General features: G+C 47.6%; 1 protein-coding gene across 11 annotated transcripts in view; it reads left to right on the top strand.

Annotated features, from left to right (window-relative positions):
• The window catches only part of ANKMY1 (ankyrin repeat and MYND domain containing 1), a 53,028-nt gene that overhangs the window by 8,687 nt on the left and 19,190 nt on the right, over positions 1-25,151 (top strand). For 7 of the 11 annotated variants that reach the window (XM_082465301.1, XM_082465306.1, XM_082465307.1 and 4 more), the window contains one exon: positions 10,825-10,985. The exons of 1 other annotated variant lie outside the window; for it this stretch is intronic. In XM_082465301.1, the coding sequence (XP_082321427.1) occupies positions 10,825-10,985 (161 nt within the window). 3 more of the 11 variants (XM_082465305.1, XM_082465304.1, XM_082465303.1) reach the window with 3 other exon arrangements.

Raw genomic sequence — 25,151 nt, 5'->3', positions numbered from 1 at the left:
GTTCAGTGGAGACTTAAGTGCATCTTTTGCTTGCAGATAATAAAAACCGTCTGGAGGCACCGTAGGGGTGTGTGCATTTGGGGGGGTTGGAAAAGCATCAGAGGGCAGGACACCTGGCACTGAAGCTCTTCTGGGAAGCAGGCGCTGGCTGGCACAACCTCCTAGGGGCTGTGTAGGGTCCCGGCTCTGCCCCTCTCTCTTCCAGGCTTGGTTCTGCCTCTGGGGCCCCGGTTCACCTGGTTTTGGTGCCCAAGGCTGGGGAGCCTCGCCCAGCCCCTCACCTCCTGCACTTAGTCTCCCTAGTTCAGGGGAGAGCGGGGCAGGGAGGTGAGCGGGGGTCTTGGGATGGAGCTTGGGGAGCGGTGGGGGCAGGGAGGGGGCAGCAGGAGCAGCTGCAGGCAGAGGCAGAGCTTCTGGGCCCCCAGCCCAGTCCCACCTGGAATGCGCCCCCAGCTCGGAGGAGCCTCCAGACCTCATGTGAGGACAGAGGCCGGGACCTGAGCCTGTGCTGAGCTTCTGCCGAAGAATGCATGGCGTCGTGACCCCGATGACCCAAGCGCTGACTTTTGTTCAGCATCTGTTTCTTTAGTCCTTGGCTAGTTCCTCCTTTACCCAACGCTGTGGTGTCCAGTGGTCAGACAGCCCACGTTCCCAGCTGTGGTAGGTTGGGGCCCACTGACCGGTCCTCCTGGCCCCAGGTCCTCGCCGTGCAGGGGGACCCCAGCAGGTAGAGCATCAGCTTCGTCACTGCCTGGGGGGACGTCTGGGTCCACCGAGCAGATGCTCCTGCAGCCATGGCAGCTCCTGAACCAGAGAGGCCAGGAGGACGAGAGGGCGTGTAGGCCAAGAGCAGCGGCTTTACACGCGTCAGCTGCCTCTGAGGAACGGGCCCGAGCGCGTCAGTCTGGCTGGTCAGATGAGGCTCCGGCTCTGTGTGGAGGAAGGATGGAGAGGGTCCTCCAAAGCTGCGCCCTCCTGGGAGCGGACAGAAACCCTCTCCCCTGCGGGCGAACCTGAGGAGCCCCCGGGGGGTTGGATTCTCCTTACAGTTCCACACAAATGGTCTGCAACGTGGCATCTTTTTTCAGTTGGGTGGACTCTGATAGGCCCCCCCAAATCATACAAATGGAATGAATGTGGGCAGCAGATGGGCCGTCCCCCGCCTGGTGCCTCACTTCATTTCCCATGCAGCATGGAGTAGCGAAAGCCCACCGGTGAAAGGCAACGGAGGCAGATTGGTAGGTTCTTGGAGACCGAGGGTATACTAGAGGCTGGCTGGTAGCCAGAGAAAACTGGGGAAAAGGGAGCAGAGGGGAGGCTTGCAGAGGCCAGAGCAAGCCTCAACAAACCTCAGGGACCGTCTCTTCACAGAGCCTTCATTTGACTGGATCAGACTGAGGAGGAATTTACATCCCGTGACATTTTTGAAAGTAATAGAGCAATAGCTTGAAATCCATGGCGCTAATATATGGTGTGGTCATGAAAAGAGATGGTCAAAGGAAGCCCTGCCCAAACCACTGTCATCCAGGGTGGCTGTGAGTGACCCTCCACCCTGTCAGGGGCAACAGCTGAAGCTTCACACTGCAGGGGGTGGGGGGAGGACAGACACAAAAATATTTCAGCCAGTCAGTAAGCAAATAAGCAAATAACAATAACAAGCCCAGCACTGCGGGAGCACCAGTGCCTGGAGTGGCTACAGTATATTATCTAAATCGTTGTCTTCAACCCATAATTACGAGACATGCAAAGAAATGGGAAAATATGATGCATACATTGGAAAGATTAAAAAAAAAAAAAAAAGAGATAAACAACAAACTGAGAGCACCCAGATGTCAGATTTAACAGAGAAAGACTTCAAAGGAGCCATTTAAAGTATGTTCAGAGAACTAAGGAAGCCACAGTTCAAGAGGTCAAGGAAGGTATGATGACAACCTCTCAGGCAGAGAACATTCATAAGGAGATACATAGAAATTATTTTAAGAAGAGCCAAGCAGAAATTCTGGAATTCAGAATCAGTACAGTCACCAAAATGAAAACTTTACTAAGAGGGGCACAGCAGTGACAGAAAAAAGGAATCAGCAAACTTGAAGATAGATTGATAGAGATGATGCAATCAGAAGAAGAGAGAGAAAAAAAGAGTGAGGAAAAATGAACAGAACCTCAAGGAATGTGAGACAGCACCAAGCACATCAGCATATGTGTGATGGGATTGTGGGGAGGGGGGGATGGGACTGGGGTGGGGGGAGGGAGAGAGAGAGAATGAAGAATATTTGAAGAATTAGTGGCTGAAAACTTCACAAATGTGCTGAAAATGTTGATCTATACATCTTAGAAGACAAAGGAATTCCAAATAGGATAAATGCAGAGAGATCCACAAACAGACACATTATAGTAAAATTGCAGAAATCCAAGGCCCATGAGAAAATCTTGGGAGCAAGAAGAGAAAAATGACTCATTACATACGAGAGGATCCCATGAGATTAATTGTTGACTTAGAGGCTGGAAGATAGTGGGATGACATTCAAAGTGCTAAAAAAAAAAAAAAAAAAAAAATTCAACCAAAATTCTTAAATCCAGCAAAACTATCTTTTAAAAATGATGGCAAAATAAAAACATTCCCAGTTAAACAAAAGCTGAGAGAATTTATTGCTAGCAGACTTGCCTTAAAAGAGATTCTAAAGGAAGATCTTCAGGTTGAAAGCAGCCAACTGAGAATCCTATGTCCAGAAAAGGTAACTTTCAAAGATGAAGATGAAATAAAGGCATTCCCAGGTAAACAAAACCCGCTAGTAGTCTGGCCTTACAAGAAATACTAAAGGTGTTCTGAAAGCAAGTGATCAGGTGAAAATTTCTGTTTACACGAACACAGAGCACCAGCAAGCGTTATTATAAAAGACAGTATAAATAATATTTCTTGCCTTTCCTTATCTTATTGAAATAGCAATTATATAAAACAATAGGTATATAGTTTCTACTTCTGGCATGACAGCATGAGGTGGTCCACAGACCCACTTCCAAGCAAGACTGTTGAAAATTATGATAATTTAAAAATCCAACCATTTAAAGTCTTGGTAAATGGTCTAAAGATCATAGAGCATAACATTTATTGAAGAAAATCAAATTTGGTAAGAACGGAGAATCTGTGGTATTCAGATCTCCCTTTCCCCTCAGCTCTGAATATAAGGGCTGTCTTTCTGGGAAGGGTAGATGTCAGCAATTCTCATCCTGTCCCCAGCCACCTGACTTTGGTATGTCCAGGGAGTGGGGCTTCATTTTTATGCTCAGCCCCCAATTTATGGGACAGAGGCTCAACCTTCAATGTGGTACCACTGAGAATACTGGGGCTCTGATCGCTGTTGCCCCAGCTAGTAAGGCAGAGGTTTCATGCTGGGAGAGGCAAGCTCAGAAGACCGCAGGCTATCATCCCTGACCTCCACTGACTGCTCAGGTCCTAAAGTGGGAGTGTCACTAAGAGGAAAGTGTGCTGTTGTCCCCACCATTGTCCCCAGCACAGCGCCAGAGCCATGGCTCAGAGATCTACCCAAGGGAGAAGCACACCATAAAACAGAGAGCACTGAACCTCACCTCAAAGGAAATTACCTCATTGGCAATAAAGCATGGAGACATTCAAGCCTAATGGTACTCTCAGAATCAGTGGAGGTTGTGGCAAAGGCAGTTGTTAAGGAGACTGTGGATTCATTAGAGATAAAGACTAAACTGTAATCTGGCTGGTTGCCAAAGAAACCAGGAAAGAGGCAGCTGGGAGGAGCCCTCCTGTGGTCAGAGCAAATCTCAAATACTGACCTTGGGAACTGTGCCTTCAATGAGCCCTAGTTTGATTGAACCAGTCTGTGAAGCAATTTATGCCCAAGAGCACTGTTGTAAACAGTAGAAGAATCAGTCAGCAGTCAATGGAACTAAACATCTGGGTGTGCTCCAGGAAGGAGACAGAGCCCTGCCCAAACCACAGTCAGTCCTGGGTGACTGTGGGCATACCCACGCAGCTGCACCTTGTGTGGAGCAGCATCAGAAGCTTCACGCTGCAGGGAGGATGTAGATGTCACAGCGTTAACCCAGCTGGCCACTGAGCAAATAACAGTAACCAGCCCCAGAGAGGGAGAATGATGATGAGAAATGAACAGGTCCCCGTAGAAAAGCGGGCGCCACCAAGCACATCGATATATGCATAACTGGAGTACCAGAAGCAGCGATGGGAGAGAAAGGAGCAGGAAAAGTAGTCAAAGATATGGTGGATGAAAACATCTCCAATTTATTGAAAAACATCAATCTATATATCCAAGAAGCTTAATGAACTTCCAATAGGATAAACACAAAGAGACCCACAAACAGCTGACAGCTGAATGAGTCATCACTTACAAGGGAAATGCTGACAGTTAAATGATTTATCACTTACAAGGGAACCCCAATAAAATTAGCAGTTGGCTTATCATCAGAAGCAATGGAGACCAGAAGGTAGTGGGATGTTATAGTCCGAGTTCTCAAAGAGATAAACGTCAACCAAGAATCCTATATCCAGCAAAGCAAAGCTAACTTAAAAAATGAGGGTGAAATAAAGGCATTCCCAGAAAGACAAAACCCATAAGAATTTGTTACTAGTAGTCCTGCTTCACAGGAAATATTAAAGCAAGTGACTCCAGATGGAAATCAAATCCACATGAACAAAGAGCACTGGCAAAAGTCATTGTAAAAATGAATGTGTATTTTTCTTAACAGATTTAAAAAGCAATTTGCATACTAATTTATATATAAGCAATTTATATAAAAATTAGTATAAGTATATATGTATGAATTTTATATATAATGTGTGCATATATATTAATATATATTTATAGATGTGTGTGTATTACTGAGCCCATAACATATGGAAATGCAATATATTTGCCAATAACAGTACAAAGGAGGTGGGTAGGAGGAAAGATGTATTGTAGTAAGAAATGACTCCAGATGGCAGCTCAAATTGAGAAGAAGAAATAGAAAGACCCAGAAATGATAAATAATAAGTTTAATATAGCAAAAGCTATAAATACATGCTTTTTTCAGCTTCTTTAGTGTACACAAAATTATATAACTAATCATAACACTGTAAGATTGGGTTTGTAACATTTACAGATGTAATATGTACAACAATAATGTCACAAAAAGGGAGGAAAGAGGCCAGAGCTATATAGGAGTTACTCTTTTATATCTCACTGTGATTAACTTAATATGGATCTGAAGCTGATATTGATAAGATTCATATGGTAAACCCTAAAGCAACCACTAAGGAAATAACAAAAGTATAGTTTGAAATTAATGAAGAAAGTAAAAGTTACATTAAAAAGTATTCACTTAATGCAAAAAAGTAAATAAAGGAGGAGCAGAGGAACAAAAATATTATGAGACACATAGAAAACAAAATGTAAAATGGCAAATGCAAATTCAACCATATCAATAATAACAAGTGTGAATGGACTAAATAATCCAGTCCAGAGGCAGAAACTGTCAGACTGAATAAAAATAAAAAAGGCTCATCTATATGCTGTCTACAGGAGATGTATTTTAGAGTCAACAATAAAAACAGATTGAAAGTAACAGGATAAAAAATCATATATCATGGAAATAACCACAAGAAAGCTGGAATGGCTATACTAATATTAGGAAAAAATGGACTTTAAAACAAAAAAAATTACTGATGATAAAGAGGGACATTTAAAAATGATAAAAGTCAATTAATCAGCAAGATAAAATAATTATAAACCTATATGCACCTAATGGCAGACACCCAGATACACGAAGCAAAATCAGACAGAAATGAAGGGAGATACAGATAATCCAACAATAAAATAATTGGAGATGTCAATCCCCCACTTTCAATAGTTGATGGAAAAACTGGGCACAAGATCATAAGGAAACAGAAGATTGAACAATACTATTAGACTATGAGACCCAACATATTTATGGAACATTCTACCTACCCAACAACAGAATATGTATTGTTCTCAAGTGCACTTGGGACATTGTTCAGGACAGATGATATGCTAGGTCATAAACCCACAAAACTCTTAATAAATTTGTAGGGATAGAAATAATACAAATTATGTACTCTGGCCACAGTGGAATGAAATTAGAAATGAATAACAGAAAGAAGTTTGGAGAAATCACATAAAACACACTCCTAAATAACCAGGGGGTCAAAGAAGAAATCAAAAGGGAAATTAGAAAATGCTTTGATATGAATGCAAAAGAAGACACAACATACCAAAACTTATGGAATGCAGCTAAAGCAGTGATTATAGGGAAGTTTATAGCTGTAAATGCCTATATTAAAAAGAAAAAAAAAAATCTCAAATCAGTAACCTAACCTTCCTGCTTAAAACATTGGTGGAAGAATAGCACACTAACATAAAGTAAGCTAGTTAGCTAGCCAGATAAATGTGTGTCTGTTAGAGCAAACATTAATGAAGTAGAGAACAGAAAAACAACAGAAAATCAATAAATCCAAAAGGTGGTTCATTGAAAAAAATCAGCAAAACTGACATATCTGGCTGCACTGACCAGGAAAAAGTGAAGACCCAATTTACTAAAATCAGAAGTAAAAGAGAGGACATTACTACCAAACTTATAGAAATGAAAAGGATTATGAGAGAATACTATGAACAATTTTATGACAAAAATTGGATCACTGAGATGAAATGGACAAATTGCTGAAAACACATGATCTACCACAACTGATTAAAGAGGAAATACAAAATCTGCACAGACTTATAACAACTAAAAAGATTGAATAAGTAATAAAAAACCTCCCAACAAAGAAAAGCTCAGGCACAGATGGCTGGTAAATTATACCAAACATTTAAAGCAGAATTAATACCAATCCTTTTCAAATTCTTTCAAAAATTAAAGGGAGCACCTCCTAACTTATTTTATGAAGCCAGCATTACTCTGATTACAAAGCTGGACAATGACATTATGAGAAAACTACAGACAAATATCCTTTATGAATATAAATGCAAAAAGCTTCAACAAAATACTAGCAAACCAAATTCAGCGTCATGTCAAAAGAACTATTGAATATCTGACATGACCAAGTGGGATTTACTCCAGAAATGCAAGGGTGGTTAAACAACAAAATAATAAATGTAATACAGTACATTATTAGAAATGAAAGAAAAAACCATTTCAATTGATGTTGAAAAAACATTTGATGTAAAAAATCCAACAGCCTTTCATGATAAAAACACACAACAAAGAATAGAAGGGCCTTTCCTTAACCCAATAAGGGGCACCTGCAAAAAACCCCATAGTTAACATCAAACTCAATGATGAAAGACTAGATACTTTCTCCCTAAGATCAGGAAGAAGACAAGAATGTCTTCTCTCACCATTTCTATATAATTTTGTATTGGCGTTGTTAGCCAGTGTAATTAGGCAAGAAAAATAAATAAAAGGCATTCAGGTTGGAAAGGAAAAAGTTAAACTCTATTTGCAGATATCATCTTACAGATTGAAAACCTTAGGAAACCACTTTTAAAACTAACAAACTAGTATTAAACTATTTTGACTACATATAAAAATAGTAATATTAATCTAAAAATAAAACTACTACACTATTAAAACTAATAAATACATTCAGTAAGGTTGCAGGATATAAGATCAACATACAAAAATCAATAGTATTTCTATACAGTTGCAGTGAACAAACCAAAAGTGAAATTTAAAAAACAATTCCATTTACAATGGCATCAATAAGAATAAAATACTTATGAATACATTTAACAAAAACAGTGTAAAATTTATACTCTTAAAACCACAAAACATTGTTGAAGAAATTAGAGGAGGCCCCAATAAATGGAAAGACATCTCATCTCCCTATCAGAATCCCAACTGACTTCTTTGTACAAATTGAGAAACTGATTTTAAAGTTAATATGGAATTGCAGGGGTCCCAGAATAGCCATAACCATCTTGAAAAAGAACAAAGCTGAAGGACTCTGACTTTCCAATTTCAAACTTACTGCAAAACAATGGTAATCAAGATAGCATGATACTGGCCTAAAGATAGACATATAGAAACAATGGAGTAGAATAGATCCCAGAAATAAACCCATGTGTCTATGTCAACCGATTTTCAACAACGGTGCCAAGACTTTTTAATGAGAGTAAGAACAGTCTTTTCAACAAACGGTGCTGGGACTACTGGTGATCCACACACAAAAGAGTGAAATTTGACCTGACCTCACACCACATACAAAAATTAATTCAATTTGGATTGAAGAGCTAAATGTAAGAGCTTAAACTATAAAACTTTGAGAAGAAAATACAGGGATAAATCTTCATATCCTTGGATTTGGCAATGGATTCCTAGATATAAGCAAGGAAAGAAAAAAATAAATCAAAATTAAAAACTTTTGTTCTTTAAAGTATACTATGAAGAAAACGAAACATAACCCATAGTATGGGAGATGTTTTGAAAATCATATATCTCATAAGGGACTTGTATGTAGTTAGGATAAATTTTAAAATCTTACAACTTAATAATAAAGACAAACAACCAAATTAAGAAATGGACAAAGAGTATGAATAGAAATTTCTACTAAGAAAGATACACAAATGGCGAACAAACACATGAAAAGATGTGCAATATCATTAGCCATTAGGGAGATAAGAGATATCACTTCACAATCACTAGGATGGCTATAGTCGAAGTCAATAATAAGTGTTGGTGAGGATGTGGAGACGGTGGAACCCTCGTGCGCTGCTGGTGGGAATGCAAAATTGTGCAGCTGCTGTGGAGAACAGTTGACAGTTCCTCTAATGTTAAACATCGAATTACCATACGACCCAGCAATTCCACTCCTAGGTATATACTCAAGAAACATGAAAACATATGTCCACACGGAGATTTATAGCAGCATGATTCATAAAAGCCGAAGAATGGAAACAACCCAAGTATCCATCAGTTGATGAATGGATAAACGAATTGTGGTCTACCATACAATGGAATATTATTCATCCATAAAAAGGAATGTAGTACTGAAACATGCTACAACATGGATGAACCTTGAAAACATTATAGTAAGCAAAATAGTCGTGAAAGACCATATATTATATGATTCCATTTATATGAAATGTCCAGACAGGAAAATACACAGAGACAAAGTAGATGAGTGGTTGCTTAGAGATGGAGGGGTAGGGGAATCGGGGCATGAAGGCTGTCGGGCTGGAACCGTTTTGGAGGATGAAAGTGTTCTAAAATTGATTGTGGTGATGGTTGCACAGCTGTGAATGTACTAAAAGCCATTGGATTGTGCACATTTAAATGGGTGTATCGGATGGAATATGAATTAGGTCTCAACAAAGCTGTTCACAAAAGAGTCCCAGCACGCTAACAAACAGACATGCCCTCTTGTCATTTCCCTGTTTCCTTTTAAAGAGGTGATTTGTGACACCGAGGTGCCATCAGATCCACTTTTAAGTTCTGCTTTATTGTCAGCCCTCCCAGAAGCATCGCCCTGGTGCCATGTGGTCTTCAGGACGGTGGCTTTGGCCCTGCACACTTCGTCACACAGCTGGCTTCCTGACCCACGTCCTAGTCCCCAGAGCAGCGTGGGAAGTGGCTCTGGGTGCTGGTGGGCACAGCGGTTGGGGGGGTGATGAGGGGCTCCCACCTTCTCTACTCATCTCTACTCGCCAGCAGGTGTTTCTTTGTGAAGTTCCTGCATCTTCAGGGGTGCTGGCGAAGCGGAGGATAGGTGACCTTCCTTGGAAGGACTACGTGTTGTTTAAGGACAGGAAGGTGGAGGGACGTGGTTGAGCCGCAGGTGATTATTGTCGGGGGCTCGCTGCCCTCCTGTCCCCCAGCCCGCTGTGCATCCTGCCACCAGTGGCCAGAGAGCAGAGCCAAGAGTCTCCCCTCCAGAGAGGGGTGTGAGCCGGGCAAGGCCAGAGAGAACCTGGCGCTGCCCGGTGGCCTTTCAAGGCGTGGTGAGCGGACACAGAGCCGGGGCCGGTGGCCAGGAGGCCGCAGATCCTAGGGCAAGGATGCAGGGGCAGAGGGACGCCCGCCAGCACCGAGCCCCGCTCTGCGCCCTCGGACCTGCTCGGGGGTTGTCCAAGGCTTGGGGCGCCTGCCTGCCTTGCCGCACAGCCAGGGGTGGGCCCACCACAGGAGGGTGGTCGAGGTGGGCAGCTCAGAGCCCCCTCCGCAGGTGGCGTCACGCGTGACCAGGAGGGCCCACGGGGGCTAACGCGGTCTCCCGGTGCAGCGGAGCTGGCCCCCTGTCGCCGGCTGAAGCGGAAGGGCACCGGCCTGCCCGAGGGGCTGGACTTGGACGAGCAGGGGCAGTGAGTGGCCGAGGGTGGTGGTGGGCTGGGCGTGCTGCCAGGCCGGCCCCGACCCCCACTGCCCCGGACAGCGCGGCTCTTGAGAGGCCTGGCCCTGCTGCGGGCGGTGGGCGTCCTGGACGGCGCCCTCCCACTAAACCCTGGTGGACGGGGGTGGGCTGGGCGCGGGGGAGGCACACCCACCGGGCTCACCGTCCTCCTGACGCAGGCGTGCCAGGCCCACTCCCGAGGCGCGCCCGCTAGGAGGCTGCTCCCCCCACTGCAGACTGCCCCCCACTCCCACGCTGTGGTGCGGGTCCCCTAATGGTGTGGTGTCGTCTCCTGCCCAGTCGGGCTGGCCAGCACCCGGATGGCTTCCAGGGCACGGGCCTTGTTTCCTGTTCCCAGTAGCACCGCACTGGACACAGGGCAGGCCCCGGGGCTCCGGGCCTCGGGCACAGGTGACGGGTGCCTCCCGACGGCCCACGTGGCTCCCCGGCAGGATTCCCTTCTTCAAGTTCTGCTACGAGTGTGGCCGCTGCATTGGGGTGCGCCTCACGCCCTGCACCCGCTGCTACGGGATCCTGACCTGCAGCGAATACTGCGAGACCAAAGCCTGGAGCGACTTCCACAGGAGGGACTGCCACTCACTGATGGCCATCGGTGAGTCCGGGCGCCGGGCCGGGCTGCTCCTGGGACACAGGCACCGGCCTGCAGGGTGGCCGGGCAAGCATCCCTCATCATCCTCTGAAATTGCTCAAATTCAAGCCACTTTGCAGAATTTCCAGATGGGTCTGTGTGGGGACAGGGAGGGCACTGTCCCCGTGTAAGGTGGCAACGCCACGCTTAGTGTGCCCGTGGCTCCCTGGAGGTGTGACGTGACACCGGGGGCTCCGCTGGACACCTGGGGGCTCTGCTGACACCGGACGGCCCTGGTAGACAATGGCTCCCCCGGACCACAGGGCACTTGGCCTTGGGGCTGCTTCTGGAAGTTTCCTCCTAGCCCGCTCTCCCGGGTGTCTGTCGCAGCAGGAGTCTGCTTCTAGAAGCACCCTCCTCTCCCACCCTCCCCACCCACCTCTGGTGGGCCGCGAGGAGAGCTGAGGGTGCGTGGGTAGTGACTCTCCCCGGCCCTTTGCTCCTGGTGAGGCCGGTGGTGAGCAGGGCTGTGTGCAGAAGCTGGGACGTGGCCGGGCGGCCCGGGCCTGTTGGGGGCCAGGGAGAGGGGCAGGCGATGTCTGCTCTTTCTCAGAACCTGTCCTCGGTTCCACCGGAGAGGCTGGGCTGAACCCTGCCCTCGGGCCTGTGGCCCTGAAGCTCTGACAGCCAGTGTCACCTCCGTTTCCCCCCTGTGTAGTGGGTCTTTTGATAACAGGCCCCTGTGGGGTGCACCCTGGATCTGCTCACAGCACCGGGGGCTGGGTCCTCTTTGAGGAGCGATCACAGCGCACAGGGAGTCCTTGCCGTGTAACCCACACACGTGCGCGCACGGAGCACGGCACGCCTGTGCAGCCCTCGCCCCACGTCGGGCTCTGGTCACCTGGCGCTGCGGTGGGGAGCAGAGTACCGCGCTGGGAGCAGCAGTGCCGGCCCTCGAGGGCGTCTGGGCCCCCGGGGGACGGCCCAGGCCCCTCACCTTCTCCTCCCCCTGCCAGTTCCTGGTGCAGGGCCCACCGGAAGGGCGAGGGCTGGAGGGTGGAAGGATCTCAGTAGCGGAGCCGCGCTTGGTGCCCAGGCTGTGGGGGCCGGGCTGCCTGTTCTCCCCTGCTGGCAGCTGCACCTTGGGGTCGCTTCTGGGCTCCTGGCCCCAAGGAATCGAGGGCGGGGGGTCTGTGCCTGCAGTGCTGTGCGTAGCAAGGTCTCCCTCCTGACCCCCAGTAAAGCGGCCCCCGTGGGGCTGTTTTTAACCCTCTCTGCCCCTACCCAGGCCAGGGGCTCCACGTCCGCGCTGGCGATCTCACTGGGCCCCGTGGGCCTGCGCCGTCTGTCAGGAGAGGAGGAGGGCCGGAGGGTGCGGCTGGAGCGCGCTCTAGAGATCACCGCCGGGATGGGGGACCCACCGGGCTCAGAAGGGACAGGCTGGGTGTCTCACGTTTCTGCCCACGGGCTCCAGGCTGTCCGCTGGTGTCCAGCGCGTTCATTTCTTCCACGTGCGTTTACTGAGTGTCTGCTTTGCCAGGGGTGTTCTAGGGGGGCTGCTGGATGTGGACTGAGACGGAGGAGGAACTAGAGGGTGACCGTGAGCCAGGAGCACAGCGTGAGGAGAGTGGGCCCCTGGGTGGTGCGTCTGCTCTCGTGGAGGGGGTGGGGGGAGGGGGGTGGTGAGAAGTGAGGGCAAGAAGGTGGTGGTGCTTCCAGGGAGGAGGTGGCGGCAGGGGGGCTTGCTGCTGAGAGCAGAACCTCGGGGAGGGGGGCGGGGCGGGGCGCGGCAGTTGGCAGGGAGTCAGGGTTGGAGCCTAGCAGGTGAGGTCCCCAACCAGGCAGGCTTTTTGCTGGTCAAGGCGGCACCTGCAGCCATGGGGGTTTTGCTTGACTTCCATAGCCTCTTGTTGGAGACGGGGCTCCCTATGTGGGAAGTTTGCTGGGGGCCGTCCCGACCGATGCTCCTGTCAGGGGAGAGGAAGGCCTGTGGGCAGAGTGAGAAATGACCTTGTGTGTTGCTCTGGAGCTGGGCTGGCTTTTCAGAGGGGCTCTCCATGGAGGCTGGGGGCTGGGCCTTTGTAGCAGCCTCGGCTAGTTGTGGCTGCAGGCCCCCCGGGGGGACACGTAACATGGCAGTGGAGGGCCTTCCTGGGGAGGGGGGAGGGGTGGGGGTGTGGCCGCCTCCCACTGCATCTGCCAGAAGGAAAACGTCCTAACAAGGACTCGTAGAAAAGTTAGAGAATATGGATACACAAAAGTAAGAAATAGTGAATGGCGATTATCCTGACACCCGGAAATTACCACGGTTGGCACTGTGGTGTGTGTCCTTCCGATTTCATCTATGTGTCTACAGACACCACACACACAACACACGTGCACACAGCACAGACGCACATGAGTATCTAAAGTGGGAGCACGGTCGTGTTCTAAACTAGGCCACAAACATCTCTCTATGCTACTAAATACTTACCTGCAACATCATTTTCCCCAAATGAAAATAGTTCGTTTCATTCTGGTTATGCAAGATGAAATCAGCGTAAAGCATCCTAGCCTACTCAAGTATAACTATCCTGAACATGTTTAGATTTTCATCTGTGCACGCATGCATACATGCGTGTATGTCCTCAAGCGCCCCATGCACACATGTGCTTTTTCATGCACTCCGTCCATTTACGTTAATTAAAACAAAGGTTAACTTTGCGACCTTAACCTGCCTTTCCAGAGCACCGCGCGGTCCTGTCACTTCCACGCGGGAACCCGAGCATGTCTGCCCGATGCCCCTGTGAAGGGCGTTTGGGTTCACCGTTCACCTGTGAGAGGGTGCTGCACGCACACCGTTGGCCTATCTTTCCCTTTGTCTAAATTCACGGGCGTTAACTCTTCACACCTTTAGTTTTGCGTTCTGGGAGGTCACCGCGCGTGTCCCCACACCGCACCATCAGTCACGGGCTCTGGCACTGTCGCCCTGTCCGGTCCCCTGGGGAAGGCTTGTACCAGTGTGAGCACACTTCCACGCTTCCGATTCAACATTTGTCCTTCCTCTTGCCCTGCTTTCACTGGAGAGCTTTGCTCTCCCCGACTTGTGAGGACTCTTCCTAAAGCACATCCCCTCTCCCTCTCCTGTGGAAAGGGCCTTCTCCCAGTTGAACTTGGCCACGTGGAATTTTCTACTCTCTTGTTCACGCCGTCTGTTCTGTCCTTCAGGGTCCGGTTTGCTGGCCTGCTTAGGGAGCAACCCTGGATGAGATTATACAAGGGTGTGCCCAGATTTTACAAACGATTTTCTTGCACTATGGTTTTACCTGGAATTTTATAATCAGCCTAGAATTCGTTTTTGTGCAGGACCCGAGAGCCGCCTAGCTGGACCTCTCCCCCCGGATTAATGGTGATCGAGTGTCCACTTCTGTTTGCTGCCCGGGCACACGTGCTCCTGGGTGCTCCAGGCTGCTGGCTCCACGGTCCCCGGGACAATCCCACCAGGCTTCTGTTCCCTCTGAAATGCACTAGCTGTTGTCCATATCAGATGAATTGTAAATTGTCAGGTTCAAGAATGTCTTGCTGGGACTTTGTAATTATTTTCAGTGTTTAGTTTGATTGGGAGACAGCATCTCCTGTATGTTGTTTTCTAGGCAACAGTATGTTGCTGTTGAGTTTGATATTTTCCATTACAAAGGAATCACCGGCAACCTCTTTCACACCTCACGTCAGATCTTCAGCAAACCTGCTCAGCTCCGCCTTCAAAGTACGGCCCTCCACCCGCATGCCCTCAGAGCCCTCGCGCCTCTGGCCCCACTGCGTCACCACACCCACCCTGGCGCTCACCCCCTGGCGCTTGGCTCCACCCTCTGGCTGGACCGCCCTCCCCCAAACGTGGTTCACTCCCTCCCTCCCGCCCCCAGATGGGTGCTGCGATGTCCACTCCTTTCTGGGCCAACACGTGAATGAGTGCCTCCCCGCTGCCCAGCATGCTCTGGGCACCCAGGACACCGCAGAGGACAAGGGCACCGGGTCCCTGCCCTGGGGGGGCCCACATTCCAGGAGGGAGAGCTGCTGTGTGGGGGAGGGCCACAGCTGCCGGCCTCCACAAGGAACTGTGTGCCAAGCTGAACCGCAGGTGCCACAACAGTGCCTCAGTACCGTCCACGGGGGACCCAGCCCGCAGGCCCCAGCGTTCGTCTTACACATGATCTGTGCCCACACCATGGACGAGATCGGGCAGCTCGGCTACTGCTTGTCCCCAGCCTCTGGGTGGTCGGCCACGGGCTCTGGAGATGGCGATGCCTGGGTCCGTCCCTCCCCGGCGTCTGTGGCTGTCTATCCCTTCCCCGGCACACTGGCCGGTGCTGCAGTGGTGCTGGATGACGTGGCAGTGGCAGGCCACCTGTGACTTTAAGGGAAGGCTTTCAGCCACTGATTTCTTAAAAGGATACGCGGCATTCCATTCTACAGTTGTTGCGCTACAGTTAGTCGTCCCAGCTTAAATCTTACCTCTCTGTTCCATTGGTCTATTTAATAGATGCTGTGCCTCTGTGTATTTTCACTTGTGTGGTGAAGCATCTCCCCATCACCGCCACTCTCAGGCCACGGGCCCAGCGCTGGCCTCTCCGTCCCTCCCTCACCCGGAAATTCAGCTGCGTCTCCAGAATATACGGGAACCCATCACCTCTCACCTTGCCCTTGGTGGTCCCTGCGGTGTCTGGGAGGCTGTGCCTCATGGACCCCTCTTTCGTGCCGCCTGTTCCCCTCCCACGTTGCCGTCCACGGAGACTCCGACCAGAGCAGGGATACAGCCAGGCCAGTGGCCACGCCCTCAGGTCCCGAGTGCCTTGGGCAGCCGCCAGTCGGGATTTCAGACGCAGGGATAGCTTGGGCTCTTGGCTGTCCCTGGGGTCAGCTTTCCCCTTGACAGACTCAGAGCAGGGTGGCACCCGGCACTGCCAGTGCGTGTGGAGCAAAGGGGGCCCCATGCTAGGGGTTCCTGCAAAGCAAAGCTCCCTTTCCAGAAAGTTCTGTGATGTTGCTGAGACCCTCTGCCTGCTTCTGTTCTCTGAGCGTGAGGATGTGCCCCGAAATCCCACCTCCCTTCTCCCGGCCGCAGTGGGCTGGGCTGGCCGCTGGCCCCTTGGCTCTCTGAGAACTTGGAGTTCTGGTCACTTAGGCCCCGCTGCAGGAAGACGGGCCCCAGGAAGCTAGGGAGGCTGTGTCCAGGCCGCACGCTGGGCCCCACCTGTGCCCCCGTCGGTGGCCTGGACCTGGAGGAGCCTGCCCGCCCCTCCCTTGTGCGCCCCACCCCGTCGGGGGGTCGTGGCGTCACTGGGACTGCCGGTCGCCTGCTGGAGGCTGGTGGGAGGGGAACGTCCAAGGTCGCTGGGGCAGCAGCGCTCGGGGTGAGACTGCCAGCAGGGGGTGGGCTGAGGCCAGGGAGCACGGCGTGCGAGGCCTGGTGACTCGCCGGGACCTCGGTGCCCCAGAGGGAGAAGCCCCGAGGGCCTGGCGCTGGGTCCCTCAGGGGCTGTGCTGGGCATCAGGGCCACGAGGGCAGGAGGGGAGGGCCACGGGATCACTGCACAAGGCAGTGATCGACGGGTCTAAGTGACGGGTCAAGTTTTGGCGAGAGGGGGTGCAGGGTCAGAACTCAATGTAGAAATGCTCAGCGTGTGCTGGGCACCTGCAGGAGGCGGGGCTGCAGAGAAGCGCACGCTGGCGCCGGGAGCACGTGGCAGGGCTGCCGGGGTGGACCCGTCAGCTGTGGGCAGTCATTGGAGCCGCGTGGGTGGACGGGGGGTGGGGGCGGCCTCAGGGTCAAGTCCTGTGTGTCCCGAGAAGTTGAGGGGAGAGGGGAGGGGAGAGCGAACTGCCCACAGCCTTAGGAAGGGGGGGCCGTGCGGTGGGATTTCTCCTGCCCCGGGCAGCTGCGGAGCGGGTGTGTGTCCGCGTGTGGAGAGGCAGTCACTGCCAAGTAGGTGGAGGGCCGGCTGCCTGGGGTCTGTCTCGCCGGGCAGCCGTTGGGGGGTCAGTTTGCTGCGTGCGCTCTGAGGCGCTCCCACCCCTGCCTTCTCCCTCCCCCCAGCCACTCCCACCCTTCCTCTGGCTCAAGAGTGTGCCCGGCTGCCCCCTGGCTCCCTTGCGACCCTTGCTCTCAGCTTCCCCGCCTCCAGGCTCCTCTTGGCCAGCCACCTGGACGCCGGGTCCTCCCTCAGGCTGGTAAGAGGAGCCCTGGCACCTGCCTCGCCCCAGGCCCACACCGGGGGCACTTGAGGGGGGGGGGCAGGACGGCGCAGGGGGGAGGTGGCCCAGGGTGACCGTGGGCGACCTCAGAGCGAGGGTGGCGGCCGTGGCCTTCGGGGTCCAGACTCAGTGGAAGAGCAGCAGGTCAGGAGGGCAGTGGGGGAGGACGGCAGAGAGTGTGAAGGGGTGCGGGGTGCGGGCCGGGGGTCGGTGATCAGGACAGTGGCCGGTGGTGTCTGAGGCGCTGTGCCCTGGAGCAGGCGAGGTCCAGGCGGTGGAGCGAAGGGGCGGGGGTGCGGATGGGCGGATGGGCCCCTCTTAGAGCAGGGGAGGAGCGGGGGCGGGGGACAGGCCAAGAGGATGCTATGAGGGGGGCCCATGTCCTCAGGGCATGAGGGGAGGGGACAGTGGGGGGGTGGGGGGCCAGAGCCTCTGAGCCGGAGGGACCAGGCCGGTTGGTAGTGCCCTGAGGGATGCCAGATAAGGTCTGGGGAGCAGCCCGGAAGCTGGGAAGGGGAGTCGGGGAGCCCGAGAGGGACACAGCCTGGGAGGAGGCCTTGGGATGGGGAAAGGGCAGTGGCATTTGGCCGGGAATGTTGGTGGTTGAGATAAAGGGCCTGGAATTTGGGGTGCTGGCGTTCTGCCCAGAGCCAGCGTTCTATGCTCTGGAGAGATGGGGTGGGGAGCAGGGTGGGTCCCAGGAAGGATGCAGAAAACACAGTGCCTGGAACCTCAGGTTCCTTCTAGGCCACAGAGCCCCCGCCAGCTCGCCCTTGGAGCCTGGGGAGCTGGGCACCTGCCCCTCTGCCTTCCCGCCCGCTGCCGCTCCTCCTCGGGGGTCCAGAGAGTGACCTTGAGCCTGGGGAGGCTCCCAGCTTAGTTTCCTTTGTGGTTTGTGTTCTTGTTTTAGAAGAGACCACCCTCCACCCCCTTATAAGAGCTTCAAGGCCCTGGATCCGACCTAGTGCAACGGTGGAAATTTTAAAAAGTCAACAAAATAATAAAAGGAGCCCCTGACCCCCCTCCCCCCAGGTGGGACAGGTGTCCACACAGGCGTCCATGCCGAGTTACGCTCATGTGAGGCCTGGCTTGTTAAGAACTGGCCGAGATGCAGGGAAGCCACCCCGTCTCCTGTTCTGGGGTTCTGCTTTCGTTGGCATCTCCCTACATGACGGGTGGAATTGCTTCCACTGTGAGACCACACTGCACGACGCTTTGGAAGGTCTCTTTGCATTTCCTTGATGACAAGCGAAGTTGAGCATTTTCCATACATTTATTTTTGGCCCTTTGGAATTCCTTGTCTGTGAATTACATGTGTGTGATCTTTGCCCATTTTTTGTTGTTGTTAAATTGCCTTTTTTAAAAATTGATAGCAGGAGCTTCTTCTCTACTCTGTGACCTGCACTTCCCCGTGTCCATGGTCTTTGTTGTGCAGGCTTGGACGTCAGTGCAGCCGTGGTCGCCCCTCGCATCACTCGGCTTTGCTTTGGGAAAGTTTGCCGCGTCCTCAGGTCATACACCGCCGTCTTCTCTGTTTTGAAACATCGCTTTCCACCATTTCCCTCCTTATTCCGTCCCAAATATATTTTTGTTGATAATGGGAAGCACGGGCCCGTTTTATCTTCTCCACGCGGTAGCCCGCGTCCCGGCACCACCTGTCTTATGGTCTTGTCTCCCCCGCCCCTGGCAGTGCGTGTCGGCTCCCGCCCCTACACACTCGCCTTTTCCAGAATGTCGTCCAGAAGGAATCGGCTGGCGTGGGCCCCTGCAGCCTGGGGGCTGCGTTCAGGCTGCCAGCCTGTGAAGGAGGAGTGGGGGGCTCTCACTTCTACGGGGGTCTTCGTTCTACCTCCCACCCCACTGGGTCCAAGACTTGCTCTCCCTACCCGCCCCCGCCCCCGCAGACTCAGAGCTCCTGCCCACCCGCCTTCTGCGGGGGTCCCCGCCTTCTGTGGGGGCATCCCTGCCTCAGCTCCACTTGGTGCATTTCCCAATCTTTTTCTCCGGTTTTCTTTTTAAAAATAGACTTGTTCTAACCTTATGGTTTCCATCTCTCCCTTTTCCCCTCTCTGATACTACACAACACCTAATTTTATTTACTGTTATTTATTGAAGTATACTTGATTTACACAGTCTTATGTTATCAATAGTTTTAGGTGTACACCATAGTGATTCGATACTTTTATGGATTACACGCTGCACAAAGTTATTATAAAATATTGACTGTATTCTCTGTGCTGTACATTACATCCCTGTGACTTATTTTATAACTAGTAGTTTGTACCTCTTTTAGTCTCCCTCCCTTATTTTACCCCTCCCCACCCATCCTCTGGTAACAACTTGCTTGTTCTCTGTATCTGTGAGTCTGCCTCTGTTTTGTTATATTTGTTTTGTTTTGTTTTAGCTTCGACACATAAGTGAAAACATACAGTACTTGTCTTTCCCTGCCTGACTTATTTCACTTAGCATAATACCCTCTAGGTCCATCCATGTTGCTGCAAATGGCAAGATTTCATTCTGTTTTATGGCTGAGTAATGTTCCACGGTATAAATACACCACATCTTCTTTACCCATTCACCTGTCAGTGGGTACAAGATACTGCCATATCTTGGCTATTGTAAATATTGTTGCTATGAATATTGGGGTGCATATATCTTTTCAAATTAGTGTTTTCCTTTTCTTTGGATTATAAATACCTAGGAGCGGAATTGCTGGATTGTATGAGAGCTCTATTTTTAATTTTTTGAGGAAACTCCATGCTGTTTTCCATAGTGGCGGCACCAATTTCCATTCCCACCAACAGTGCCTGAGGGTTCCCTTCTCTCCACATCCTTGCCAACACATGTTATGTTGTCTTTTTGATGATAGCCATTCTGACAGGTGTAAGATGACATCTCATGGTGGTTTTGATTTGCATTTCCCTGATTGTTAGTGATGTTGAGCATCTTTTCATGTGTCTGTTGACCATCTGTCTGTCTTCTTTGGAAAAATACCTATTGAAGCCCTCTGCTTATTTTTTAATCAGATTGTTTTTTTTTTGATATTGTGTTGTGTGAGTTCTTTATATATTGTGGGTAGTAACCCCTTATCAGACATATCATTTGCAAATATCTTCTCCCATTCAGTAGGTGGCCTTTTCACTTTGTTGATGGTTTCCTTCACTGTGCAAAAGCTTTTTAGTTTGACGTAGTCCCATTGATTATTTTTGCTTTTCTTGCCTTTGCCTGAGGAGACAGACCCATAAAAATATTGCTAAGAATGATGATGTCAAAGAGTACTGCCTATGTTTTCTTCTAGGGGTTTTATGGTTTCAGGTCTTACATTCAAGTCTTTAATCCATTTTGAATTGATTTTTTTGTATGGTATGAGATAGTGGTTTAGTTTGATTATTTTGCATGTAGCTGTCCAGTTTTCCCAACACCATTTATTGAAGAGGCTGTCTTTTCCCCATCATATATTTTTGCTTCCTTGTTGTAGATTAATTGACAATGTGTGAGTGGGTTTGTTTCTGGGCTCTTTATTCTGTTTCACTATCTAAGTGTCTGTTTTTGTGCCAGTACCATTCTGTTTTGGTTATTATAGCTTTGTAATATAGTTTGAAATCAGGAAGTGTGATGCCTCTAGCTTTGCTCTTCTTTCTCAAGATTGCCTTGGCTATTTGGGGTCTTTTGTGGTTCAATACAAATTCTGTAATTGTTTTATTTCTGTGAAAAATTCCATTGGTATTTTGATAGGGATTGCATTATATCTGTAGAATGATTTGGGTAGTATGGACTTTTTAACATTAATTCTACCAATCTGTGGGCATGGGTAGTTTTCCATTTATTTGCATAGTCTTTATTTTCCTTCTTCAGTGTCTTATAGTTTTCAGAGTACAAGTCTTTCACTTCCTTGGTTACATTTATTCCTAGGTATTTTATTCTTTCTGATTTGATTGTAAATGGGATTGTTTTCTTGTTTTTGCTTTCTGATAGTTCATTATTAGTGTACAGAAAAGCAACAGATTTCTGTATATTAATTTTGTATCCTGCAAATTTACTGAATTTTTATTTATTATTTCTAATAGTTTGTTGGTGGAGTCTTCACGGTTTTCTCTATATAGTATCATGTCATCAGTAAATAGTGACAGTTTTACTTCTACCCTTCCAGTTTGGATGCCTTTTCTTTCTTTTTCTTGTCTTAATGCTATGTCTTCCAATTCTATTGTTAAATAGAAATGGTGAGAGTGGGCATCCTTGTCTTGTTCCTAACATCTTAGAGGAAAAGCTTTTTACCATTGAGTACAGTGTTAGCTGTTGGTTTGTCATAAATGGCCTTTAATATGTTGAGGTACATTCCCTCTCTACCAATTTTGTTGAGAGTTTTTATCATGAAAGAATGCTGAATTTTGTTCTGCTAGATGTTTATTGAGATGATCATGCGATTTTTATCCTTCGTTTTGTTAATGTGATATTTCATGTTGATTGATTTGCAGATATTGAACCATCCTTGCATCCCTGGAATAAATTCCACTTGATAATGGTATATGATCCTTTTAATGTATTGTTGAATTCCGTTTGATAATATTTTGTTGAGGATTTTTGCATCTTTGTTCATCAGGGATATTGGTTGGTAATTTTCTCTTTTTATAGTGTCTTTGGTTTTGGTATCAGGGTAATGCTGACCTCATAGAATGAGTTTGGAAGGGTTCCCTCCACTCCAATTTTTTGGAAGAGTTTGAGAAGGATAGGTGTTAACTCTTCTTTAAATGTTTGATAGAATTCACCTGTGAAGCCATCTAGTCCTGGAATTTTGTTTGTTGGGAGTTTTTTGATTATTGATTCAGTTTCATTACTAGCAGTTAGTCTACTCAGATTTTCTATTTCTTCATGATTCAGTTTTGGAGATTATATGTTTCTAGGAATTTATCAATTTCTTCTAGGCTGTCCAATTTGTTGCTGTATAACTGTTCATACTGTTTCCTTATGATGGTTTGTATTTCTGTGATATCAGTTGTAACTTCTCTTTCATTTCTAATTTTTAAAAATTTGGGCCTACTCTTTCTTTTTTTTTCTTGATAAGTCTGGCTAAAAGTTTATCAATTTTGTTTATCTTTTCTAAAAACCAGGTATTTTATTGATCTTTTTCTTTCTTTCTTTTCTTTTTCTTTTTTTTTTTTGTCTCTATTTCATTTATTCCCACTCTGATCTTTATTATTTCCTTCCTTCTACTAACTTTGGGCTTTGGTCTTCTTTTTCTAATCTTTTAGGTGGAACGTTAGGTAGTTTATTTGAGACTTTTGTTTGTTTGTTTCTTGAGGTAGGCCAGTATTGCTATAAACTTCCCTCTTAGAACTGCTTTTGCTGCATTCCATAGATTTTGGAAAGTTGTGTTTCTATTTTCATTCATTTCAAGGTGTTTTTTATTTTATCTTTGGTTTCTTCATGGGCTCATTTTTTTAGTAGCATGTTGTTTAGTCTCTACATGTTCTTCCCCCCCCCAGTTTTCTTCTTATAATTGATTACTAGTTTCATACCATTGTGGTCAGAAAAGATGCTTGATATGATTTCAATCTTCATAAATTTGTTAAGACTTGTTTTGTGGCCTAGTATGTCATCTATCCTGGAGAATGGTCCATGTGCACTTGAAAAGAATGTGTTTTCTGCTGTTTTTGGATGGAATGTTCTATAGATATTTATTAAGTCTTTTTGGTCTAATGTGTCATTTAAGGCCACTGTTTCCTTATTGATTTTCTGTCTGTATGATCTGTCCATTGACATAAGTGGGGTATTAAGGTCCTCTACTATAATTGTATTACTGTCAATTTCCCCCTTTATGTCTTAATATTTGCTTTATATATTTAGGTGCTTCTATGTTAGTTGCATACATGTTTGTGAACGTTATATCCTCTTCTTGGATTAATCACTTTATCATTATATAATGCCTTTCTTTGTCTTTTGTTATAGACTTTGTTTTAAATTCTGTTTAGTCTGATATGAGTATTACTACCCCAGCTTTCTTTTTGTTTCTATTTGTGTGGAATATCTTTTTCCATTCTTTCATTTTCAGTCTGTGTGTGTCTTTAGTTCTGAGGTGAGTCTCTTATAGGCAGCATATGGATAGGTTTTTTAAAAAAAAATCCATTCAGCTATGCAATGTCTGTTCAATGGAGCATTTACTCCATTTACATTTAAAGTGATTATTGATAGGTATGTACTTATTGCCATCTTGTTACTTGTTTTCTGGTTGCTTTTGTAGTTCTTCTCTGCTCTTTTCTTCTTTTGGTCTCTCTTCCCTTGTGGTTTGATGATTTTCTTTAATGTTATGTTTGGTTTCCTTTCTCTTTTTTTGTGTGTATCTATTGTAGGCTTTTGGTTTGTGGTTACTGTGAGGTTCATGTATATCTCTGTCTCTATATATCTATTTCTATATCTATGTACATATCTCTATACCTATCTGCCATCTATCTAATTTGTTTTAAACTGATAGTCATGTAAGTTCAAACACATTCTAAAAACTCTACATTTTTTTACTCCCCCACTCCACATTTTGTTTTTGATGTCATATTTTACATCTTTATATGTATCTCTTAACTCCTTATTGTAGTTAATTTTGTGACTTTTGTCTTTTAACCTTTGTACTAGCTTAAATTTTAAGTGGCTGATCCACTGCTTTTACTATATATTTGCCTTTACCAGTGAGTTTTTTTTGGTTTATTATTATTATTATTTTATTTATTTATTTTATTTATTTATTTTATTTATTTTTGGCTGCATTGGGTCTTAGTTGCGGCATGTGGGATCTTCGTTGAGGCATGCAGGATCTTTTGTTGTGGCGCGCGGGCTCTTCGTTGTGGTGCACGGGCTTCTCTCTAATTGTGGTGTGTGGGTTTTCTCTTCTCTAGTTGTGGTGCACAGGCTCCAGGGTGCATGGGCTCTGTAGTTGTGGCACACGGGTTCCAGAGTTCATGGGCTCTGTATATTGTGGCAAGTGGGCTCTAGTTGAGGCGTGCGAGCTCAGTAGTTGTGGTGCATGGGCTTAGTTGCCCCACAGCATGTGGGATCTTAGTTCCCTGACCAGGGATCAAACCCACGTCCCCTGCACTGCAAGGTGGATTCTTTACCACTGGCCCACGAGGGAAGTCCCAGTGAGATTTTTTTCATATATTTTCTCATTTCTTGTTATGGTCTTTTGTCTTTTGCTTAAAGAGGATGCTTTAACATTTCTTATAAGGCTGGTTTAGTGGTGACAAACTCTTTTAGTTTCTGCTTGTCTGGGAAACTCTATCTCTCCTTCAGTTCTGAATGATAATCTTGCTGGTAGAGTATCTTTTGTTGTAGGTTTTGCCCTTTCAACACTTTGAATATGTTGTGCTACTCACTTCTGGCTTACAAAGTTTCTGCTGAAAAATCAGCTGATAGATTTGTAGGGGTTCCATTGTTTGTGACTCTCTCTTTTTCTCTTGCTGCCTTTAAAATTCTCTATCTTTACCTTTTGCCATTTTAATTATGATATGTCTTGGTATGTGTCTCTTTGGGTTCATCTTGTTTGGGACCCTCTGTGATTCCTGGACCTGGATATCTGTTTCCTTCTTCAGGTTAGGGAAGTTTTCAGCCATTATTTTATCAAATACATTTTCTGCCTCTTTTTCTCTCCCTCTGCTTCTGGGACCCCTATACTGTGAACGTTAGTATGTGTGATGTTGTCTCAGAGGTTCCTTAAGCTGTCCTCATTTTTTAAAAATATTTTTTCTTTTTGCTGTTCTGATAGGGTGATTTCCACTATTCTGTCTTCCAGGTTGCTTACGTGTTCTTCTGTATCACCTAATCTGCTGTTGATTCCCTCTAGTGTATTTTTCATTTCAGTGTCTTCCTCAGCTCTGATTGGTTCTTTTTTGTATTTTCTAATTCTTTGTTGACATTCTTACTGTGTTCCTATATTCTTTTCCCAAGTTCGGTGAGCGTTTTCCTGGACCATTG

The sequence above is a fragment of the Balaenoptera physalus genome, assembly GCF_965194825.1.
Source record: "Balaenoptera physalus genome assembly, chromosome: 6".
NCBI classification, from domain to species: domain Eukaryota; kingdom Metazoa; phylum Chordata; class Mammalia; order Artiodactyla; family Balaenopteridae; genus Balaenoptera; species Balaenoptera physalus.
This window is presented reverse-complemented; position numbering and strand designations above follow the sequence as displayed.